The sequence below is a fragment of the Antechinus flavipes genome, chromosome 2 (assembly GCF_016432865.1).
Source record: "Antechinus flavipes isolate AdamAnt ecotype Samford, QLD, Australia chromosome 2, AdamAnt_v2, whole genome shotgun sequence".
NCBI classification, from domain to species: domain Eukaryota; kingdom Metazoa; phylum Chordata; class Mammalia; order Dasyuromorphia; family Dasyuridae; genus Antechinus; species Antechinus flavipes.
In genome coordinates this window covers 131,924,203-131,947,792 of record NC_067399.1, presented here as the reverse complement: position 1 = coordinate 131,947,792, position 23,590 = coordinate 131,924,203, and the positions used below count along the sequence as shown (strand labels likewise).

The 23,590-nt window shown below is 38.1% G+C and overlaps 1 protein-coding gene across 4 annotated transcripts in view; it reads left to right on the top strand.

The window, feature by feature from the left end:
* FGFR1 (fibroblast growth factor receptor 1) overlaps positions 1–23,590 on the top strand; it is a 68,161-nt gene that overhangs the window by 4,329 nt on the left and 40,242 nt on the right. For all 4 annotated transcript variants that reach the window (XM_051975538.1, XM_051975537.1, XM_051975539.1 and 1 more), the window contains exon 2: positions 9,086–9,270. In XM_051975538.1, the coding sequence (XP_051831498.1) occupies positions 9,180–9,270 (91 nt within the window). In that variant the 5' untranslated portion in view covers positions 9,086–9,179. The remainder of the gene's footprint in view (positions 1–9,085; positions 9,271–23,590) is intronic.

Genomic DNA, 23,590 nt, shown 5'->3' with positions numbered 1-23,590 from the left:
ATTACTTCATCACTCACATTTCCACAGAGCACTTTCTTCACAACAGTCTTGGACAGGTATAGGCAGAGAGTACAAAAATTAATATTTTCCATTTTATAGATGAAGAAATTGGGACTCAGAGAAGTTAAATAACTACTAGAGTTACAAAGCTAGTAAATGAGCCGAGAAGGAACTTCAACTCAAGTATTCAAAGACTAACCAGGAGGGACATGGAAGACTGCAATAAATCGAATGCATCCTGGGCCACTGACCTGACTTTTGTCTTGTCACTGGATGACTTTGTACAACTCTGCCTCACTTAAATCCATACATACACAAGTCAAGACATTACTCGATGATGTCACTGGTCCTCTTCAAAATGAAGGGCAAACAACAAGACCAGCACTTTCCATAGGACTGAAGCTTTCCATTGGGGTACTACAACAGTGTATTTACTCATCCTTCACTCCAAAACAATAACATTTAGATTTGTTTCACTGTTATAAATAAAATCAGGAAGACCTGAACAAAAAACCTACAGGAAACAATAGCAGTGTGAGTCTGGGCAAAATAACTCACCTGATCTCTGCCTCAATTTCTACATCCCTAAAATAGGGACAATAATAGTTCCTATCTCCTAGAGTTATTATGAGGCTCAAAGAAGAAAGTAATTATAAAGCACTTAGCACAGTGCCTGGAACATACTAAGCACTATGTAAATATTAGCTATTATTATTATAAATAATATCTTTTAATTTGGTAAAACTTTCAGCACAGTGTCTGGCACATACTAAGCACTGTATAAATATTAGCTATTATTATGATAAATAATATAGCTTAATTTGGTAAGACCTCTAATGTTGGAAAGGAATTCAGGGAATCCTCTTCCTGGACCCACTTATACAGGAGCTGGAATACCTGACAAGTGATCAGTCAGCTTGAAGACCCATCCCCCAATGACACTCCTCCTACCACTATTTGTTTTACCCAGTTTAAAAATAAAAGTATTGTATTAAAGTCGATGCTTAACATAAAGGATAGTTCTTGTTTGTTTGGGGTAATGGTAACTGTTGAAGATCACAAATCATTTAGGAACAGGACTGAAAAACATCTTAGAGTGCAGACGGGCTAACCCCCTCATTTTTTTTTTATTTTAAAGAAAGAAACTGAGACTTAGAAATTTAAGTAATTTGTTAATGTCAAATGAAGAGCTATTATAAATAACTGAGGACTTTAACTCCAAATCCCATTTTTCTTTCACTAATACCTGTATTCTTATCTCCTATCCAATTTCTATGGACCATGTTGGTCTGGGGGCTTTCTTAGTTAAATATTAAACTTTTTGCATCTTAAGAAAAGGAAACAACTAGAATTAACTCAAGAAGCTTGTTCTGGAAGGGCCTGAGCTGACTTGAAATGAGTTAACTTCCTCTTGGGGAATTCATCTTACATTCCTCTTCCCAAGGGCTGTGTAAAAGACCCAAATGTAGTATATAGTAAGAAATCCAAGGGTTATAGGTATTATAGGCACTCCATCCCTATCATTTTAAATCAGATTCTATGGATTCCAAAGAGGATTTAATATCCAGCTTTGCTGAGATGCTTGTTTTTTCAAGACACACATGTTTTGGCTTATCCTCCAATGCAATAAAATAAAATATACTGTCTTTTTCTTTCAATTTTAGTAGGAATTATAGCAGTGGTATAGTGAAGAGAATCGAAAAGACTTGGGTTAAAGTTCCACCCTTGCTATTGGCTATGTGATGCTGGACAAATTATTTTACATTTCAGTGCTCCTAAGCTACTCTTAGATAAGAAGGAAATCAAGTGCCAGCCTGCACTAATAGAGAGATTTGGTCACTGTGATATCCCTTGGTCCATCATATCAGTATGTCTGGCTATGTATTTTGCTATTGTTGTTATTTACTCCTGTTATTTACAATCATGAGACCACATTTGGGGTTTTCTTCGAAAAAATGCTGGAATGGTTTGCTGTTCCTCCTCCAGCTCATTTTTCAGATGAGGAAACTGAGGCTCACAGAGTTAAGTGATTTGCCTGGGGTCACCCAGCTATAATGTCCAAAACAGTATTTGAATTCAGATTTTCCTGATTCTAGTCCCAGCTCTCTATCCATTGTGCCACCTAAGTGTCCTACAATTAATCTTCCTATACTTAATAAAATCTATTATCTGTTTGTTTGTTTGTGGGGGGTGAATTATAACTCGAGTTGCATAGTTAGAAGAAAAAGAAAAGACCTAAACTCAAGAAGATCCTAATAAAAATTCAGCCTCAGATACTTCTTAGCTATGTGACTCTGGGCAAGACACTTAAGTTTTTTTGGTCTCAATTTCCTTAGCTGTATAATAGGGATAACCTGTATATCCTAGGATTGTGAGGATGGAGTGAGATAATAATCATAAAGTACTCAATTAGCATAGTCTTTGGCATATAATAAGTGCCCAGATATATTCAAAATAACTATAGCCCAGATCCTGCCCTTTATAGAGAGATTACTTCATTTAGCCCTAGAATATGACAGGGCACCTTGTGTTTCTTTTATTGTTGTTCCTATTTTTATATACCTATTTTATCCCATGTCTCATTGTGGTATAGAGGTGACCTTGCATTAAAGACTGTTCCAGAGGAGCACAAGTCCTAGCAAGTCCTACCAAGCTGGAAAGACTACAAAAGACACAATGATGGATTACTGGCCTGTTGTCCATGGGCCAACCTTGCTAAATTCAAAGGGACTTAACACCAGGATATTGGCTACCAAATGATGATTTTTTTTCTACCATATCAATTTAATAAGTACATTTCAGTACATGGAAAGAATGCTTGAGTCAAAGATCTGGGTTCAAATTCTTCCTTTGAAATTTACAACTGTGTGGGACTGAGGAGTTACTTTGGTTGAACTAGATCTTCACTAGGGTTCCTTCTAACTCTTGTTTCTGGGAAGTCATTTAAGTTCCCTGGATCTAATTTTCCTCATTTGTAAGGTGAAAGGATTCCGCATTTAATGCCTCTTCTAACTCTAAAACTAGCAAATTATGAAAACCAGGTGTGAAGGGGTTGTTAAAAAAACAAAAAGGTATCCACATAGAGGAAATAAGAGATCCTTGAAGGATTGATAAAAGTATTTCTTCCAAAGGACATTTGGACCCTGTTTATACAAAGACTTAAGAAAAATATTAGGATTTCCCTTGGGTTAGACAAAAAATTTGCAAGCTGAACTGCATAATCTTTTCAAATGTTTGTTAAATGTTCACATCAGCCACTCCCTAAACTGAGGATTTTTTTCCCCCTGTATCCACTTTTGGGAAAGGTGACCATTTTCCCTAAGATTCTGGGAACAGATTTAGAACCAGAAAGGACCTTCCTTAGCAGGTCATCTAGTATACTTTCCTCATTTTACAAATGAGGAAACCAAGACCTGGAATGGCAAAGTGAGATCCCTTTCATGTGTAGATTTATGATTCTCTGACTTTTCCAAAGTCCCACATCTAATAAGTGGCAGAATTTGAACTATAGATCTCTGACTTCAAATCTAGTAAGTGCTGTTTTCACTTTTGTTTGTAAATAGAAAGATTTATAACCCTGGATCTAGGAGGCCACTCTTTTGAAGCTTTTGCCCTATAGGACTAAGGAAGTTGAGAAAATTTCTTTCTTTGTTATACCTAGCCCTCAGAGTAGGAATATGGCTGAGTAAATTTGGGATTTTGTATTGTGCTACCCTTCAATATTCTATCCCTTGAAAAGTGAGTGACCTACACCAGTTCCTCTCATCAATCATCTTTCCTTAATGGAGTAGTTCATGCCTTTTGCCAGCACCCAATGGTAGTTCCAGATCCTCCTTCCGATCTGGAAGAACATGAAATCATCTGTCTGTTTTTCTGGTCTAGACTCCATGAAGAAATGTCAGGCAAAGAGAGAAGGAGGGAGTTTCCCAGGTAGTGGCAAAGACAAAACCAGGATTAAAATCCAGATTTCTTTATTCCCTATCCACTACATTACTTAAGAATAATCCAAGAATGGTGTTTTGATGGCTTCCCATCCTTTCTCAAATGTTTCTCAGAGATCCTCAGTCAGCTCATCTTTCTTTTACTGAGATGTGACCTTCTTTAACTGGTTAGAATTATAGATTGAAGGAATAGAAGAGTCCTCAATACATCATCTGTTTCCTCTTTTCCCTTCTTCTTTTTTGTAATAAGACCCCATTCCCTCAATGTATTCAGGTCCATTGTGGTAATCAAAATCTGACTTAAGAACCTTAGGAAACATTGCAAGATTTGTAGAACCTAAAAATAATGAGCCCTTGATATGTATTGGATGTCTCTTAGGGACAAAGCCTTTCTTCCAATGGGTGGTTAAACCAGTTTATAAAGCTGCTTCTTTAGAAAGTATCTACAAACAATTATGTGTCACAGAGGAAGCTTTGTATAGAATCCAGATCTTCCAAATGGGTTGTAAGAATTTATGAGTTAATTCAAAGTGGACAAGATGACATGAAGGAGATGGTGAAAATTTCCAGGTCCCTTCAAAGTGAAGACAATGTGTTATATAAAAGAGTGTTGGACTCAGAATTTGGATGAATTTTATTTGGTATCCCTGCTTTTACACTTAACATTTGTAGTCATTGATAAATCACTTAATCTCACTAGTCTCATCTATAAAAATAGGAATAATAATATTCATACTATCTACCTCACCAGGTTATTGTGAGGATCCAATAAAATGACACGTAAAACATTTTGCCAACTTTGAGCGCTTTATGAGTTATTTCAAAAGTTGCAGAATGAGAATTTTATAGCTTTCCTTTCATAACTATTATCTGTGGATATTAGTGGTAGGATGCATGTGTCTGCTGACCATGCGATATTTGAAAGTGGTAAAGGGCAACTGAAAGCAGAACAAGTCTAATGGATTTAATATTATAACCTCTTTGAGGCTAATGGTCTAAATTAATTTTCTTAATTCCTAGACCAGCATCCCTATTTTTACAGGTAAGGAAACTGAGGCCCAGAAAAGTCAAATAATTTTCTCATAGTTATATACTTTATTTCCTCCCTATCTACATTATAAATGTTGAACTTAGGAAAGATAAACCTTGAGTTTTTTTCTGAGAAAATGACTTGAAATAGACACTTTTTTTTGTTTCCCTTCTGCCTTCCTCCTCTCAAGGATGGCAAGAGATATCAGGGGGACCTTGTGGTCATCTTTTGAACTCGTAGGCTTTTATTGGACCTGACAATTATGAATGGGAAAGAATAATTTGAGACATGATTTTGTAGTGCCTATAAACCTAGTAAATAGGGTATAAATCTCGGGCTGCATTCAAGGCCAGCCTTTGACACCACTAGCTATGCAATTATAGGCAGGTCACGTAATCTCTTTAAGTCAATCAACCCTCTAAGACTATGCATTTCAGAATAGTTGCTGATGTTCCTTAGGAAAGGGAGTTACCTCACTGGGGAGCTCCCCCAATCCATGATATCATAGTATCTAAACAAAAAAAATCTGGGGAAAGAGGCAGCCTGCCTGTAGCTGACTGTGTTTGGGAGGTCAGGCTCTCTTATGTCTAAAATGGAAGATCAGTAAGTGAGCTGCTTCCCAAATGCCTGGAACATAGAGCTTCTGCTGAGATCAGGAGAGGAAATTGGAGGGAAGAGTTGAATGATTCTCAGTTGTTTACTACCTGTCATGACGGGAGCCCTTAGCTGAAATGAGTTGAAGCTGTGGTGAAGAGTGGGGACAGATGTGTGTGTGTGTGTGTGTGTGTGTGTGTGTGTACACACAAGCCTGCTCACCCACTCCTGTGCTCGCTCAAGAGAACATGCACCCAAAGCCAAGAATTCATGGAGTTTGCTGCCAGCCAGCACTGACTCACTTGCAGGGGGCCCAGCCCAGCTCAGGGGGAGAAGCAAGGTCAGTGTATCACAGTAGGACATGTTCCAAAGAGGTGGATTCTCTGAATAATTTAGAGGGCTTCTCACCTTTAGGATGAAAGCCTCTTGGTTGTATACTTGGTTGTATACAAAGTATACTTGGTTATATGTATATATATATATATATACATACGTGTGTGTGTATGTCTGCATATGTGGCAAAGTATATTGAGTGCTAAACCTGGATTCAGAAAGAATGGAATTCAAATCCTGCTTCAGGTTTAATCATTTTTATGACTCTGGAAAGTCACAAAAATTTTACCTGCCTCGTTTCATCATCTGAAAAATGGGGATAATATTAGCATTTACCTTTAGGGATGGTTCAGCATAAATAACATATGTAAAGCACTTTGCTAATTTTTAAATACCCTATATTTATGTATTACTATATCTCTAATTATCTAGATACAAACATACACATAAATATGTAGTTATAACATGGAGATAAGTGGATAGCTAGAATCTGCCCAGTACCCAGGAGGCCTATTGTTTTGTAAATATTAAATAGCTATATGTTGTTCTCCAGAGGAGTGTAAGACCTTGCTTTTGTCTTCATTATTTGGAGAATTATGGAAAGGAAATCATAGAGGTGGTATGCTTTGGGCCAAGAGCCAACTATGAGCATCTTTGAGTCATGTCCTTACCAAACAGGCATCTCTGATTGAACAGAGAGAAGAATATAACGGAAAGGGCACTGGACTTACCCTCAGAAGACTTGGGTCCAAGTAACAGCTATAAGACCTTACAGATATCATTTCTTTCATCCGAGCCTAACTTTCCTCATTTATAATATGAGGTATTTGGACTAGATGATTCCTATATTCCTATATTTTTCCTAATCATCCTTAAGTCATCAGCCACTATCTTTCAGTCTTATGTTCAAACTATAATTCCACAATGATATCAAAGAAAGTTGTCTTTAATAACTAGAGAGGTATGAATCGCTTCTGGTAAGTGAGGTCTAGTAATTTTTCTCTTATTCAGAGGATCATAGAATACTAAAAACCAAAAGACATTTTTAGGCCTCTAAGAAATCTAACCCAATTTTTTTCATTTTACAAATGAAGTTACAAATGACAAGCTTACTTCATAAGATCACAGGATTTAGAACTGAAGGAAATGTAAAGATCAATTATATCTACTCCCTCTTGTTAGAGATAGGGAAGTGAGGCTCAGAAAAATTCAAATGATTTGATCAAGATAACAGATAGCTAAATTAGAACTTAAAACTTTTAATTGCCAACTACTGTTCTTTTCTCACCACCAGGGAAATTGGTTTTCTGAGTGAATTTTGATAGTAATAATAATATTGCAAATATATTTTATCCTCAACAACCCGGGGAGGTAGAAACTATTATTATCTTCACTTTACAAAGGAGGAAACAGGCAAACAAGTTAAGTAACCTGCTCAGTCACATAGTTGATAAATATCTAAGGCTAGATTTGAATTCTGTACTTTCCAACTCTAGGTCTAGCACTTCCCTGAGCTGCCTCTCTACCATGTTCTCTCCATTCACCACCACCTGTTGAATTGATTTTCTGAGTGAATTATTGTCAGAGGAATTTTTAAAGTAATATTGAACTTTAAGATTTTTTAAGTACTTTATAAATATTATCTCAATTACAACCCTGGGAACGAGATGCTATTCTTATTATCTCTATTTTACTAATGAAGAAACTGACAGGTATAAGCTAAGTGATTTATCTAGGATCACACAGTTAATATAAGTCTGAGGCTGTGTTTTGAGCATTATTCCCGTGAACTTCATTCAGGTTCAGTGATTTCTTCCTGACTCCATGTCCAGGATTCTATCCAATTCACCATCTAGTAATCAGGGTCAACATTAGATAACTTGTGATTCTCTTTTGCCTTTGAAAAAGTTTGTAAAGCTTTTGACCAAGTTATTCTTAACTCAGGAAAGATAGGAGGTCACCCATGTAACCCTGGATTTCCTAGAATTCCAGCCTTAGGGGAAACTTTGTGGCAAAATTCTTAAAATCTTTTTAGTTTTGTATCCAAGGCAGAACATCAAATACAGTATATATTAATGTATACAGGCGGGCCTAGGTAGTACAGTGGATAAAGTACTGGGCCTGGAGTCAGGACAGGAAGACCTGGACCTGGTTGTGTGAACCTGGTCCTGTGTAAAACAGGTTTAACCTCGGTTTGCCTCGATTGCCTTATCTGTCAAATGGACTGGAGAAGGAAATGGCAAATCACCCAGGAACTTTGCAAGAAATCCCCAAATGGGGTCACAAAGAATCAGACTTGACTGAAAAAATAGTAACAACTATATACATAGTATATATGTACATATACATATAGATACATACTACATGTATCTATATACCTTATATGTAGCATATAAATACACTGTATAATTATATATATATATACTCTGTATGTATTTATATGTATATTGTATATATTGCAAATTGTATTTATATATGTACATAATATATGTGGTATATATACTGTATAATATATATATATGTGTGTGTGTGTATGTGTGTGTGTGTGTATCCTGCATATATATGCTATATATACTACATGTGTATATGTATGTGTTTGGATGTATAAACTGCAGACCTTCTGTGTGTGTATAAATAGCTAAATTGAATATGTAGTTATACTATATACACAATACATTTGCACAGTATATACTATATACAGGTATATTCTGTGTTCAGAATGGGTGGGCAGATTGGGGTCCATTTATAATCTCAGCCACCAGGCTGAGTCTCTTGGATCTCTAGAGCTCAGGAATATTGAGCTTCAGAGGCTATTCGGAGACCATGGCAAACTAAGTCCAGAATCAGTGTATTAAGCCCCTGGGTGAGGGCTCAAATGCAGTCAAAGGAAGAAGGAATAAAGTGAATTGAGTTCCCATGTCAGACAGGAGTGGAAATGGGTCTGTAAGTAACCCCTACACTTCCAAACACGACAAGAAGGAAGAACTGACCTTTAAAAGAAAAAAATGCCAGATGCCTGGAATCTAATACCTTGACAGGGATAACTACTCTAAACAAGTTATCTCTTTAAGCATGGTTTGAGAAAATGATAACATAATCTGGGGACCCCCTCCTACCCACCAACACAATCTTACTATTTTCTTCGGCCCCTAATGTTTTCTTCATTACTTTCTGATCTTTTCCGCAGATATACCTTGAGAAGGCGGGTCAAACCCAAGGACCGGGTAGAGTCCCCATGGAGGTGTGGAGCCTTGTCACCGATCTGTAACTGTAGAACTGGGATGTGGAGCTGGAAGGGCCTCCTTTTCTGGGCTGTGCTGGTCACAGCCACACTCTGCACTGCCAGACCAGCCCCAACCTTGCCTGAACAAGGTAAGGGAAAGAAGGACCTGGGGCCAGCCATTGGTCTCATACAGGATTGCTCAGGGATATGCAATCTCAGCATTTAGCCCTTGATTATGACCTAAGTAATGTTGGGGGACAGAGATCCTCAGATTTATTGAGGAAGGATAATTTCAGGGCTGGGAAGTATATACAGTATATACTATATACCATATATACAGGTATATATTGTGTTCCGAATGGTGGTGGACACCTATAATCTTAGCTACCACATAGTTTCTTTAGGAAAAAGTCTTGTGGCATCTAAACTATTTGGGTGACATCTTACATTATTGAGGATGGAGGCCTTGGTAAAGCATGTGATGGAATAGGTTGTAGGAATGGGCTCTGTGCTCCTTATGATCCTTCTTTCAGAGGAAGATGATTTTGATTGGTGATTTTGGAGCACACTTCCTTGTCTCAGAAATATGAAAATATTTTAAAGTTCTAAGATCAAAGTATTTTCCTGATTGTCAGACTTGAAAATGAATGAATGATATGAATAATCATTTAGCACTTGGGTCAGATAAGATGGGATTTTCCCCAGCCCAATTTCCTTCTCTGATGGGGAGGCTTTTTTGGGAAATTTGGGCAAAAGAAAGACCTTGTTAAAGAGAGCAGCAGTTGTGGCTGGACACCTAATAATTGACCTCCCTGGGCTACAGATTACACACCCACAGACCTACTTGCTATCTTAGCACACAAGTTTGAAAGACCTCAGAAAGAATGTCTCAATCTCTATAACCCAATGGGAGTAATGGACTGTATGGGACTAGTATCCATATTCAGTGGGTCAAAAGAGAATGTATTTTTTTTTTTAAGTTGGGGGGAGGAGGTGGGAAAGGCAAGGAAACTGTTGAGGATCCGAATTTAAGTTGCAGAGATTCTGAGAGCAGTTTAATAGGTCCATTTGTGATTCTCTGGCTGCTTGTCATTGTATAGAAAATTGACAATAGTTAAGAAAGAATTTGGTTATCTGCATGAATTGATCAATGCTTTGGGACAAGTGTCTCATGCTATGTTGACTGAGGCTTCTGACAAGTGCACCGATTAAGCATCTAATAATGCTCTGGGATACACATAATATAAAACATCCTTATCAAGTGCTTATATCTGGCACTTATATATTGTGCTTTGCTCTGTACAAATTTGTGCAATGATTCTCAATATCAAGGGACTTACTCTAAGACAACACTGAAGAAAACAGATATAAATAATATCCATATAAATTAACATCAAGCTTATCAATCAAATATGGTGCATATATTCTATATGCAGAATGGAAATATTAGTAGTTAGGGAAGGTGAATAGAGAGAGAGCCTTAGTAGACTTTATCTATTTAAAATAGGAGTTATTAAAAAAAATCTTTACTTCTTTTTGTTAGAGATGGGGTTTTATTTATTTGAATGATGGTAGAAAATCAAATGAATTCATGTTTGTGTAGTGAGGTAGGAGGAGTAAGGGGAACATGGAGACATTTCAGCATTTTCTCCCTTGGAATGCTTCTGGTACTTTATATTTACCTCCCTTATATAATCTTCATGCATAGATTACCTACCATAAAGCCAGGAACTTGATAGCTTATTGATTTGAATAGGATGTTTCTTTCAAGAAAAGTCAGAGATTAGAGTTGGAAGATTAAACAAAATGGGGATATTTAGTAGTATTATGTGGGAGGAGCAGAGGAAATGTCTAGTAAAAGTTTTTGAAGTAGAACACACTGTTGGGATATAGGCTTTCACTTCTAAAATCAAACTTGAAATTTACACTGATGATTGACAGGGCCATTCACATGGGTTCCCTATATTATTTAATTGAGAGGGTACCTTCGCAATGAAATTACTCAAACTCTGTTTCCTGGAAACTAGAGGATTCAGGACATACTATCTCCAGTTTTTAGACAGTGTCTAGCACATAATAGGTACTTAATAAATACTTGTTGGCCAAGTGACTCAATTCTACCCAGTCTTCATGGTTTGCATACAGTGGGTTATCAACTGATAGAAAGAATCACCTATCATGGCTCAAAATCTATCATATTACTAAAAATATGAAACCATTACAGGTCTAGAATCAATTATGTATGCTCTCTCTATGCTTTAGTTGATCTCTTATACTTAGCATTTTAAAAATATCCCCTTCGAAGTATTATGATAGGGAAGGTCAGTCAGTGAATATTTATTAAAAGCTTACTATGTGCCAGGCACTATACTAGGCTGTCAAAATAAAAAGAAAGTTATAAAATAATTGCTTTTCTCAAAGAGTTTGCAATCAAATGTGGGAGATAAAATACAAATAAACATGTTCAAATAAACTATATACAGGATAAATGGCAAAGAAGGCACATTCTATCTTATAGAGATAATAAATCCATTAATACTCTGCCCTGATCATTTCTGGTTATCATCTTTTTGGAAGGACATTGATGAACTAGGGTGTCCATAGGAACACCTCTGGACCATTATGAAAGGACCCAAAATAATGACATAGAAAAATCAACTGAAGGTACTGGAAATATTTCACCTTGAGAAAAAAAGGATTTATACTATTCAAAGGGTTGTCATATAAGAGGGGAATAACACTTATTCTTTAGCCACAAAGGATAAACCAGAAGCAGTGGATAGAATGTAGAGAGAAACAAATTTTAACTTGATGTAATTAGGAACTTTTTCTAACAATGAGAGATGTCCAAAAAGTGGAATGGGTTACCTGAGATGAGGATTCCTCCTCATTATAAATTTTCAAGCAAATACTGAAAGTCCACTTTTCTGGGATATTAAAAAAGGGGATTGTCTTTCAGGTAGAGTTAAATGAGGTATAATTCTTCTGAGATCTAACCCAAGAGTTTGGATTATCTTGGTGTATCTTGGCCAAATACATGTAAAATGATTAGTATTCATTTATATTTTTAGAAATTTCAGAATGTTTTAAGAGTTAAGTAAAGAGATAAGTATTCTTAATCATTATTCTGATGAAGTAAACATCCATAAACTTCGTTGCAGAATTCAGATTACTGGAGAAAACCAATATGGCAGAAGCAATCTCCAATTTAGGCTTCCTTTCAAGAATTTAATAATCTATGTCTGTTATGTTAACAACATCATAGTTCTGGAAAAATTACAAAAGCATTTATAAGCAAGATCAAGCTACTTTTTAAAAAATATAAGCCATTAGTAAAACATAATCAAATAAACATACAAAATAAGTAATAAAATAGGTTATAAAAACCTTAGCATTTAACAAAATATAATAAAACCAAACAAAAGTTCCAGCAAATTAAAAAAGAATGATTTTTTTCTGTCTCCTTCCAAATCTGTCAGAAGGTCTCCCTCTGGCTTTTATTTTTTTTTAATACATGTGTGTGTTTGGGTTCATAAAAAGAAAACATTTAGATTTATACCTGCACACAGTATATGTAGACTATTCTGCTTTGCTGATTTTCTCTTAGGTCTTTCCATGTTTCCCTGCATGTTTCATTTATCAAAACATAGCAAATTTAAAAGCAATATTATTGAATTTTTCAAGTGAAAATAAGAACTGAAATAATCTCAAACATTACTGGCTTATGTAAATAAAGGGGAAAATGAAAATTGTTGTGAAGCAGCTTTTAGAATGAACTATTGTTCCCAATGGTGTTTCCAATTATAAAACACTTACAGCTAGATAACAAACAATCTGGGTCCTTGTGAATAAATAATTTGTATTATTGTTACACTGAATAAAACTGATCTGAAAATAGATTTTTTTAAATAAGTAATTTTTTTGGTACTATTAGTTCTAATCAGCTAAAAAAACTAATTATAAAGATTTTACTGCAAAGGTTCTGTTGAAGTGCCATCTAAAGCAGAGGATTCTGCTGCTAAAACATTTTTGAGTACTCTTGCCTTAGAGAGTTGAGACTACTCTAGCCCTCCCTAGCTGGAGGTATTGGACCCTGAATAGCAATAAATATATAGGAACACAATTGTGCCCCAAGAATAAGAAAGAAAATGTGGTTTGGGTCAGTTAATTTTGGTGCCTTTTTTTTTTATTAAAGCTTTTATTTTCAAAACATATGCATAGACAATTTTTCAACATTGACCTTTGCAAAACCTTGTGTTCCAATTTTTCACTCCTTTCCTCTCAACCCTTCCCCCAGATGGCAAATAATTCAATATATATTAAACATGGTAAAAATATAGATTAAATCCAATATATGCATATATATTTATACAATTATTTTGCTACACAAGAAAAATGAGATCAAAAAGGAAAAAATGAGAAAGAAAATAAAATGCAAGCAAACAACAACAGAAAGAATTAAAATGCTATGTTGTGATGAACACTCAATTCCTACTGTCCTTTCTCTGTGTATATATGGCTCTCTTCATTATAAGATCATTGGAAGTGGTCTGAATCATCTCATTGTGGAAGAGAGCCACATCCATCAGAATTGATTATCATATAATCTTATTGCTGTGAACAATGATCTCCTGGTTCTGCTCATTTCACTCAGCATCAGTTCATTCAAGTCTCTCCAGACTTCTCTGAAATCATCCCACTGATCATTTCTTACAGAACAATAATATTCCATAACATTCATATACCACAACTCATTCAGCCATTCTCCAATTGATGGGCATCCACTCAGTTTCCAGTTTCTTGCCACTATAAAGAGGGCTGCTACAAACATTTTTGCACATGTGGGTCCCTTTCCCTCCTTTAAGATCTCTGGGATATAAGTTCAGGAGAAACACTGATGGGTCAAAGGGTAGGCACAGTTTGATAGCCCTTTGGGCACAGTTATTTTGGTGGCTTTTTAATGGATCTAAGAATTTCAGTCATGTGGATGCTCACCCCTTCTCATGCTATACAATTCTTGTCCACATCTAATCATAAATCCTCCTTATCAGATTTACCCAACACACTGAAAATCTTCCTCAAGGTTTGTTAATGGTTATTAGACAAAACCATTTTATTGAAGGGATTTATGAACTGAGGATTGTCCATAATTTGCTCTCAAGAAGCATGAGTTGTCTTAAGGAGATAAGAGCACTTGGAGGCAGAGTAATTTGGTAGCAGCACAGTTCTCCATCCATTGCCTGTTGGGCCTGGAATCTGGAAGAACCTGGAAGTTCAAATATGGCCTGAGATACTTATTAGCTGTATGATCCTGGGCAAGTCACTTTACCTTGTTTGCCTGAGTTTCCTCATCTGTAAAATGAGCTGGAAAAGGAAATGGCAAACCCCTTCAGTATCTTTGCCAAGAAAACCCTAAATGGGGTCACAAAGAGTGAACATGACTGAAAAATAACAATGTATTGGCAAGAACATTGAACTTAGTGTCAGGAGACCTGGATTCCAATCCTGAGAGGATGAGGCATTTATCTTTTTTCTTAAACAATAGACCTGTATCTGAGCTGGCTAAGCTCCCTTCTATGCTGAACAAGATGTGAATTTTCTAGACTAGGCTTGGATTCTCCTTCTGGATCCCCACAGCCTGAATGATGAGGCCTTTGTTTTTGCACAGACTCAAACTCAAAGTTTTGTAGTTGTGGGTCACATATTTGATGCAATATTGAAGATAGAGTCTATAGGTTTGAGCTGTCCCTTGGGCTTGGCTTTTAAAAGATGAGGTGGGGGAGTAGGAAGAGAAAGAGAACCAAGGAGCAGAGACTCTGAGTATCCATACAGATACTCAGATCTGATGGGAATCCTCTAAGCCATAATATGGATCTGTAAAGCCTCCCTGGGAAGAAGGTTCAGTGGAGAGGAAATCATGCACCCCCCAGGAGCAACCCAAACCTATTCTAGAACCTGGTCCTAAAACATGTGAACTCTGGAGGTTAGGGCCAAAAATTTGTGACCTGGAAGGAAGGGAGGGTTGCCTATGCCCTAAAAAAAAAAAAAAATGGGGGGAATTTTCCTGAGCATGAATGGATTCAACTACAAGCTCGTTCTTCTTTTTGTGAGGTTGAAGAAAAACCTGTCCAATATAAATATTCACAAGGTCAAATTTTAATGTTCCTAAGGAAAATCTTGGATGGGAATTCAAGTCTTAGAGATAACGAGATTTGGGCCCTTATAAGTGTCAGGGGCCAGGGCTCATTTGTCACACCAAAAGGCTGGACTGAGTGATTTCTAATGCCTCTTTCACGGCTAATGGTGTATGATATGCAAAGTATTTGTCCAAATCCTAAAAACAAAGAGCTACCCAAAAAATCACCAAGCCCCCCAAATCCAGGAGTGGAGAGGCTTCCCCTTTTAAAAAAATTCCATTTCTGAGCATTTTGTTGGTATGGAAGCCCCTCCCCCAGTTTAAAGCAGTGGCTGCCTCCCTAGCAGTTCACAAATGTTCCTGGGGGAGTGGGGAGGGGTTAGAGTTGCCTGTATTCACTTTCTGGCTGGCTTTGGAAAGTTTAATAAGGATTCCAGGAAAGCCTTCCCTCCCTTTTTCTCTCTCTCTCTCTCCCTCCCTCCCTCCCTCTCACCTCTTCTCTGCTGAGCATGTTTTACCAGAGCCCAAGCCCTTATGTTCCAGATAGAAGGAAGGACTAATGAGTGGACTGAGTACTGGTCATGGGGAGGCAGAAGGGACAGGACAGAGCATTTCCATAAGGAGAGCCTTGGGGGAACAAAAGGGGAGAATTCAGAGTTGCTAGCAAGCCAGCATCATGGTACCGAGATTCGGGGCTCTGCTTGGTTTCTAATAGAACAGTAATGTGGGCAACCCCTCGGGACCTCTCTGACCCAGATGTGAGCAGGAGGTAGGGAGGGGGTCAGCAAACAGGACAGGCTGAGCACACAAGAAACTCAGAATGTTCAGAAACCTGCAACCAATAAAAGGATTTATGGGGGGAGGGAAGAGAGGGGGTTAGAGCTCCACCCACTACCCTGATTGAAGGAATCTGGTGGCTGGTTGAAGGAGCCGGGGCAGGGGGAGGAAAAGTTACAGTTAGATGGAAAAGCTGACCATTTCCATTCCTGACTGCCATCCCCTTGAAGGCTGTGGACCACAAAGCAGGTCTTTGTCTCTCAGTTTCAGCAAAAACCTGCCATGACAGGGAGAGGCTGTGCTGACGGGTGCCAAAACCATCACCCTCCAACCCCTGCTTCCTTAGGCCAGACTTCCCCTTCTCTCCCAGGGGTCCTCCAAGCTGCCTTCATCTCACCCAATTTGAGAAGTGCCTATTGAAGAGAACTAATTGGACACTGTAGAACCCTATAGAAAAGGATAAGAGGAGGTTACTACTCCTGAGCTGTCTTGATGGCCAAGAATCTCATTCTCTGATGCTTTCCATACCACTACCACCCCCCTCCTGTGTCCTCAAATCTCAGGACTATACACTGGAGTTTTGAGGATTGTTGTTGACTGGGGTGGGCCAGGCAGAACCCAATCCTACAGCTATTCTGAGGCAATTCATGCAGCCCACTCCCTTGCCCCACCTAGGAACTGAGCTTGGGTGGCTGGGGAAAGCAGCACTGGCTTCCGCCTGGGAAAGGGCTTGTTTTCTTCCATTTCAAATTGGGTGGTGAAAGAAGTTCCAGCCTATGCCGCAAGGTCAGTGAAATCACTTGGGGCAAAAGGTGATGTGAAATACTCTATTTGAAAGCAAAAAATGGATTTGGGGCCGGGGAAGAAAAAGATTGGGGAGGGTGAGAGTGGAACGAAAAGCTGCTGGATTTCCTCCAACCCAGGGAGACCTGGAGGGGAAGGGGGATGACTCGTGTATCTCTGAAGGAATGGATTTTTCCTTGTGTCCAAAGTAGAGAGGAGAGGTCAAGGGCAGCCAGCTCATGGTGGGCAAGTGAAGTGCAAGCCTCCAGCCTCTCTGCTCGTCCACACTGGGGCAGTGCGGCCGAGTCCCTCCAGAGCTGTATTCCTGGCTTTGGCCTCTGCATTGCTATACCATTCATTAGCTTCACCAATTTTCCACTCAAGCTTTGCCAGCCAGCCAGCTCCTCCAAGCTGAGGAGGCGGGGAAGAATTTCTCAGAGCAGTCCATCAGGGAGGGGAAAAAAACAACAAAAGTGTTATTTTCCCCCTCCAGAATCGGGGTGAAGGGAAGACTAGTTCATCACCTTTTGCTGTTGGGGGCTTGAACTGAGCTTGGGTGGCTGGGAAAAGCAGCATTAGTTGAAGGAAGGACCACTTTCCTCGGGGAAGCCTGGTCAGCAGTTCTTGGAGCTTGTAAGCCCTGCATAAAGGTCAGGGGGTGCAGCCGTGCTCAGGCAGAGGACTTGTTCTTGGCCGGGCCGGAAGCAGTGAGTGATGGCTTGTGTCTGGTACATGATGGATAACCTCACCCCCGGAGAGGAGAGGTGGGGAGGTGAGTTTGGGGAGCCCTCTCCGGCAAGGCTTAACCGTGGGGTCAGAAAGTGCAGCTGGCAGCTGGGCCCTGTTTTGTTTTTACAATGAAAAATTCTCCTCGGGGCCTTTGGGGACCTTGTACTCCTCCTCCTTCTCCTCCCTCTTCTTGGGGCCTCAAAATGAGACAAGCGCTTCCCCTGTCCCCATAAGCTGTCCCCGAGATTGTTGTAGTGCCCTGGAAGGCGCCAGCTAGGCTCTTTCTTCTCGTCCCCTTGTAGCTTAGCTGCCCTCTCTCTCCTAACTCTTCTGGGAAGACATAGCACAGAAATCTTCTTCCCAGCGGCGGTGGCCAAGAAAATTAAGCAGAGCCTCATGCCTTGTTAGCGATAGCCATTCCAGCTTTAAAATGCTGTATTCCTGCCTCCAGAATCCCCACCCCCCAACTGGTCCAGGATTTGTGAGATCAGATGTCCAACCTTCGTGGCCCTCGGAACCACCCTGTCCCTGGGATTTTCTCAACAAAGATACTAGCGTGCTTTGCCATTGCAGTCTCCGGTGGAGTAAAGCAAACAGGTTAAGTGACTTGCCCAGAATGCCCAAGGATGTGTCTGAGGCCAGGCCCAGTGTTCTGTCCGCTGAGTTAGATTTAGATGTTGCCAACTGAAATGATGCTGTCTTCATTAATAGAGCAGTGCATCTAAGCAGAGAGTGCCAGGGTAAGGGGCAAGGGAGCCAACCTACTTTTCCTGGAGTACAAGAAGACTAGCTTCCGAGCCTGAAACTCAATGCCTTTTCCCTGTCCAGCATGTGGTGACTTACCTGGGCCTCCTGGGAGGGAGTGAGCATCACTCGCTGCTTCCGGCCCGGCCAAGAACAAGTCCTCTGCCTGAGCACGGCTGCACCCCATGACCTTTATGCAGGGCTTACAAGCTCCAAGTTGGGAGAAAGGAAGTGATTATTGGGGTGCCTGGCTCTGCCTTTTGAGCAATTATTTCTCAGGTATCAAATGTGTAGGAATATGGAGCCCCCAATGGAATAGTTCATGAAATCTGCAAGGAGCAAGAAAAAAAAAAAACAGTTATGTACTTAATGAATAAAGTTTAAGCCAAAAATATAGCTTCATATTCTTCTGGGACCGAGACGTTGCTCTCACCAGATATCACCAGAACCCATCATTCATGGGTTCATTCATTTATTCAACACTTACCTGATGCAAAATAGTGCTTTGGAGAATACAAAGATCTTGGTACTAATAGTTACTGATGGGAACTCCATTATGGACAGTGCTATGTTTGTCCCAGTGATTTCGAGGAGACCCACTCCCCCATGTCCTGTGGCACTAACATCCCAACGAATCTGCAGGGGATGGTGTATATACGTGTTTGGGCAAAGGTGAAGGAGGCTATCCCAGGGTTCCAATTCCTGATATGACATTCTATTCTTCACAGGATGAGGTTGTGCTGAGGGGACAGGTCTTTGAGTTGCCTTCTGGAGAACTTTTCCCTATCTCACTGCAATCACCAAAAGAACAAAGGCTTCATTGAAGTTGGCTGCTCCATTATAGCCAAAGACTGAGTTTCCATCCAGAGGGAATTTGGAATCTGATTCAGGGGTCAGAGGCCCAAGACAGCTTTAACACCTGAGCATTCTTTGTATGAATCAATTAAAGTCAATTCCATAACCATTTTATTAAGCACCTACTATGTGCAGAGAACTATGCTGGAAGATAAAAATTTAGATATAGCAGGTTCCAGAATATCATGTGCTCTTTCTTGGGCTCTAAAGTCTCCCAGATTAGGGGCAAAGGAGTCTTGTGAGAAAGGGCTTATATACTAAGTCTGAAGAAAAGGATATAAAGTCCTCTTGGGTGCCATATTAAGTCTGTATCTATGGGGTCACTCCCACTTTTCAACTAAACATGGATTAAGAGAATATATGACACCACCAAAACAGGTATGGATCATTGAACACCTAGCACAAAGTACATATCCAATTAATATGTATTAAGCACATCTTAATTTACCTGCAGAAAAATATCAACAAAAAGTCAATATATAACCTTCTTTTTAAAGTAATTTAATTTTGTTTTTAAAAAGAGAAATATAAAATATTCACCTTTCCTGAGCTTTTTTTTTTTTTAAGTTAAGGATAAGAACCAAACATAAAATTTGATTTAGTAAATACAACAGCAACAACAAAAATCAATTTCTTATTTTGACAAATAAAGGGAGGTAAGAGGGAATGAAGAAAATTCAGGAAAGAGAAGGGAGACACTATAAGAATAGAATAAAAGAAATAAGGAGGACTGATGAGGGGAACACAGCTGACTATGAGGAGATAAAATGATTTTAGAACTTGAGCTCTGGGCATAGAGTAAGTTACCCCTTGTTTTTCACCATGCTTTTAAATTCTGATTAAGTAGTAGACTTTCAGGCAGTCAAGTCTACATGTATTTGTTAAACCCTAATTATGTGCAGGCATTGTACTAAACTGTGTGGATACAAAGAAAAAAAGAAAGAAAAAAATGGTTTTTTGTTCTCAAGGAACATATAATCTAATAGGTGAGGCAACATACAAACAAGATATATACTATATAAATATAAAATAATCTAATAGGAAAGGCATGAGCAACATTCAGGAAGAAAAGTTACTTGTGGAAGAAGAAGGAGAATTGTAGCTGACATTTGAAAGAAGCCAGGAGGCAGAAATAAGGAAGGATGAAAATTCCAGGTGTGGAGGACAGCCAGTTAAAATGCACAAACAGGAAACAAAGCATGTAGTGTGAAAACAGCTAGAATGCCAGTCACTGGATCCTAATTAGGGAAAGTAGAAAGGAGTAAGGTGTAATGAGTTAATGGGGTGCTATGGAGTGACATGGTCAAGCCTGAGCTTTAAGGAGATCACTTTTGATAGATGAGAATGGACTGGAGTGAATTGGGAAATAACTGGTATTTTACCTCTAAACTGAAATGCAATTTTCTGTGAGATTCTGAAGGTTTATGGATATGTGAAGGAATAATTTAGGTTAAGCAGTATAATGTAGTTAAAATTAATCAACAGGCAGCTCTTTTTTGTGGTGTCTGAGAACTAGAATGAGTGGATACTTATCATTTGGGGGATTTCTGAACAAGTTGTGATATATGATTATAAGAGAATATTATTGTGCTGTAAGAAAAAGATGATTTCAGAAAAACCTAGAAAGACTTACATGAACTGATGCAAAGTGAAGTGAGCAGAATGGAGAATATTGTTCACAATAACAGCAATATTGTATGGTGATCAATTGTGAATGACAGCTGTTTTCAGCAATACAATATTCTAAGACAATCTCAAAGGACTAATGATGAAACATGTTATTCACTTCCAGAGAAAGAACTGATATCATCTAAATACAGACTAAAGCATTTCTATTTTTCACTTTCTTTCATTTATCCTCTGATCTTGTACCTCTCCCTTTTCTCTGTCATCTTTCAAATATCACTGACAGGGGCTCAATAGTCATATCTGACCCAAGGAAGTAATTCATCTGGTCCAGATGACTCGAATTCATTGAGAGCAGTTAATCATCTTAATATCTCCACATCAAGGGCAGCTGAGTACAGTCTTAATCTCTCCAATATTTAAATGTTTGAGTTGTTATTAGAAGAGTATGGCTAGTTTATTCATGTTATCTAACAATGGAGTACTGGATTCAGCTTATATCAAGATTGATAGATTTTCAGTGTAAACATTTATTTATACCTTGGAAATGAAAACTATAATCAGGCCTCAATTTGTTATTTTATTGATTTTCTAGTCTTAAGAAAATGGTAGAGAAAATGTTAATAATTCAAATTAAACTTAAATTGTACTCTCCTCCCCAAGAGGGATGGTTATTAAACATTTACCTGATGGACTTGCCTTTGTATCACATGGTCAGGCTTAGAACTAGAGAAGACAAGTACCTAATATGAATTAACACCTTCCTTTTATAGATGAGAAAAATTAAATCCCTTTGAAATTCAAAAGTTTACATTTATTCTTTGAGTATTTAAAATTAATGCAGAGCTTAAAGATTATATTAAAAACTAGCACTAATCCAGAAGTTGGGGAACATTTTCCAGCCCATTGCAGGTCTTTGGTCAGTAGGTGAGTAGTGAGAATCATAAATAGTAGCTACCATAAAAAAAACATTAAAAACTACTTCAGGAATAAATGTGTTAACCACTATTCACAGCTTTTAGCTGTTCTTATCACTTTCAGAAGCATCATCTGAATGAACTAATAACTCACCTTTATATAGTGCTTTTACAGCTTACAAAGTGCTTTCACATTTTTCATTTGCTCCTCATAACAACCTTGTAAAGTAGATAAGACAGGTATTCCCATCTTAAATATAAGTTAAAAAATAAGGCATAGAAAATCCACATAAGTAACTTGTAAAAGACAGAATCAAGGCTCTAGCCCAAGTTTTCTAACTCATGGTTCAATGAATTTTCTAAGAAATTAGATAAAAAAGCATTCAGCACCTACTGTGTTCGAGGCACTGAGCCAAGCAAAGGCATGGAGCTCTTAGTTGGGGAGACAACAAGCAAATAACTACAGACAAACAAGTTATATTCAGGACCAGTGATGAAGCATACCTGCTGACAGAATAAGAAAATGTTTAAAAGCATGAGTAATATGTGATTGGTTTTTTAAATTTTTTTTGCATGATTGCTTGTTACAAGAGAATTTTTTTTTTTAATTTTAAGCTGGAGAGAAGTAATTTTAAAGGGGACATAGGGATTAATTATCGAGATACCAATTTTTAAAAAGGAAAAAAAGAAGGCCATCAAGGCATCAAAAAACCCACTAACAGACCAGAAGAACATTCAGAGGGAGACAGACAATCAGGACAACTTTGAAATTAAAATGTTAGGTTCATATATATACCTTTTAAAAAGCAATTTTTAGAGAGCAATTGAACAGAATTTCAGGCTTTCGTACAGTTTTCTTTTTTCTATTCTTTGTGTATGGAAATGTTTGGGTTTGTTGACATTTGCCAGGTTCAGATTAACAAAAAATAAAAAGCCATATAAGTGGAAAATTAGAAGAGACATTAGATTTTACCTAGCTTTGAGGCCTTCATTTAGACATCATGATGCCCAGTGGATTAAATTAACACACCCATTGATGTTAGTGTCTAGAACACTTACCACCAGCATGTTTATTCCAGTATTCCGTGTTATTACCATTAACATGTCCTGAAGTAGGCACTTTTAAAGGAATCTCAAAATTTTAAGGGATATCAGAAGTCATTTATTCAATCCTTCCCAATAATTGGCTCTCCAGCTTCCGTTTAGAAACCTCCAGTGGCAGGAAGCTTACCATCTCCTCATCGTGATCTATTCTACTTTCAAACAGCTATAATTACTAATACTCATAAAAAACAAATCTGCCTAAGGAATTTTCAGCCTTTGCCCTCAATTTTGCTCTCAAATTCCATATATCTGAAGATAGTTATCATGTTTTCCTAAGTCTTTTCCTTCTCTAGAGCCATGTACAATTTTACTTCTTCCCATCATCATTTGATGAGCCTCTTTACCATTCTGGTTATCCATCTCAAGCCTATTAAATTCTAAAATTCTTAAAGACAGGAACTGGCTTTCTTTTTATTAATTGTAGCACATAGTAGGCACTTAATAAATCCAATTGATTGGGTTAGATTGATTCACTCTGGGTTCTCATCCTCACTTCTAAAATGTGGTATCCAAAACAAATATATAATTTTCCAGAGATGGTCTAAACCAGACAGAGTGTAAGAGACCTTTGCTCTAGATTGTATTCTGAATTAACAATAGGAAAGCATTATGACTTGGTGAGAATTTACTTTTGAACTTGGCTAGAGAGCCTGAATTCAAAAGTTCCAACTTCCCTTCTGACATTTGGTATAGACGTGACTGAAAGTAAGGTACTTAACACAGATCTCCTACATTATAAAGATAGCTCAGATAGGGATCTGAATAAAGTACAGTTCGTGTAAGTTTATAGTGCCTGTT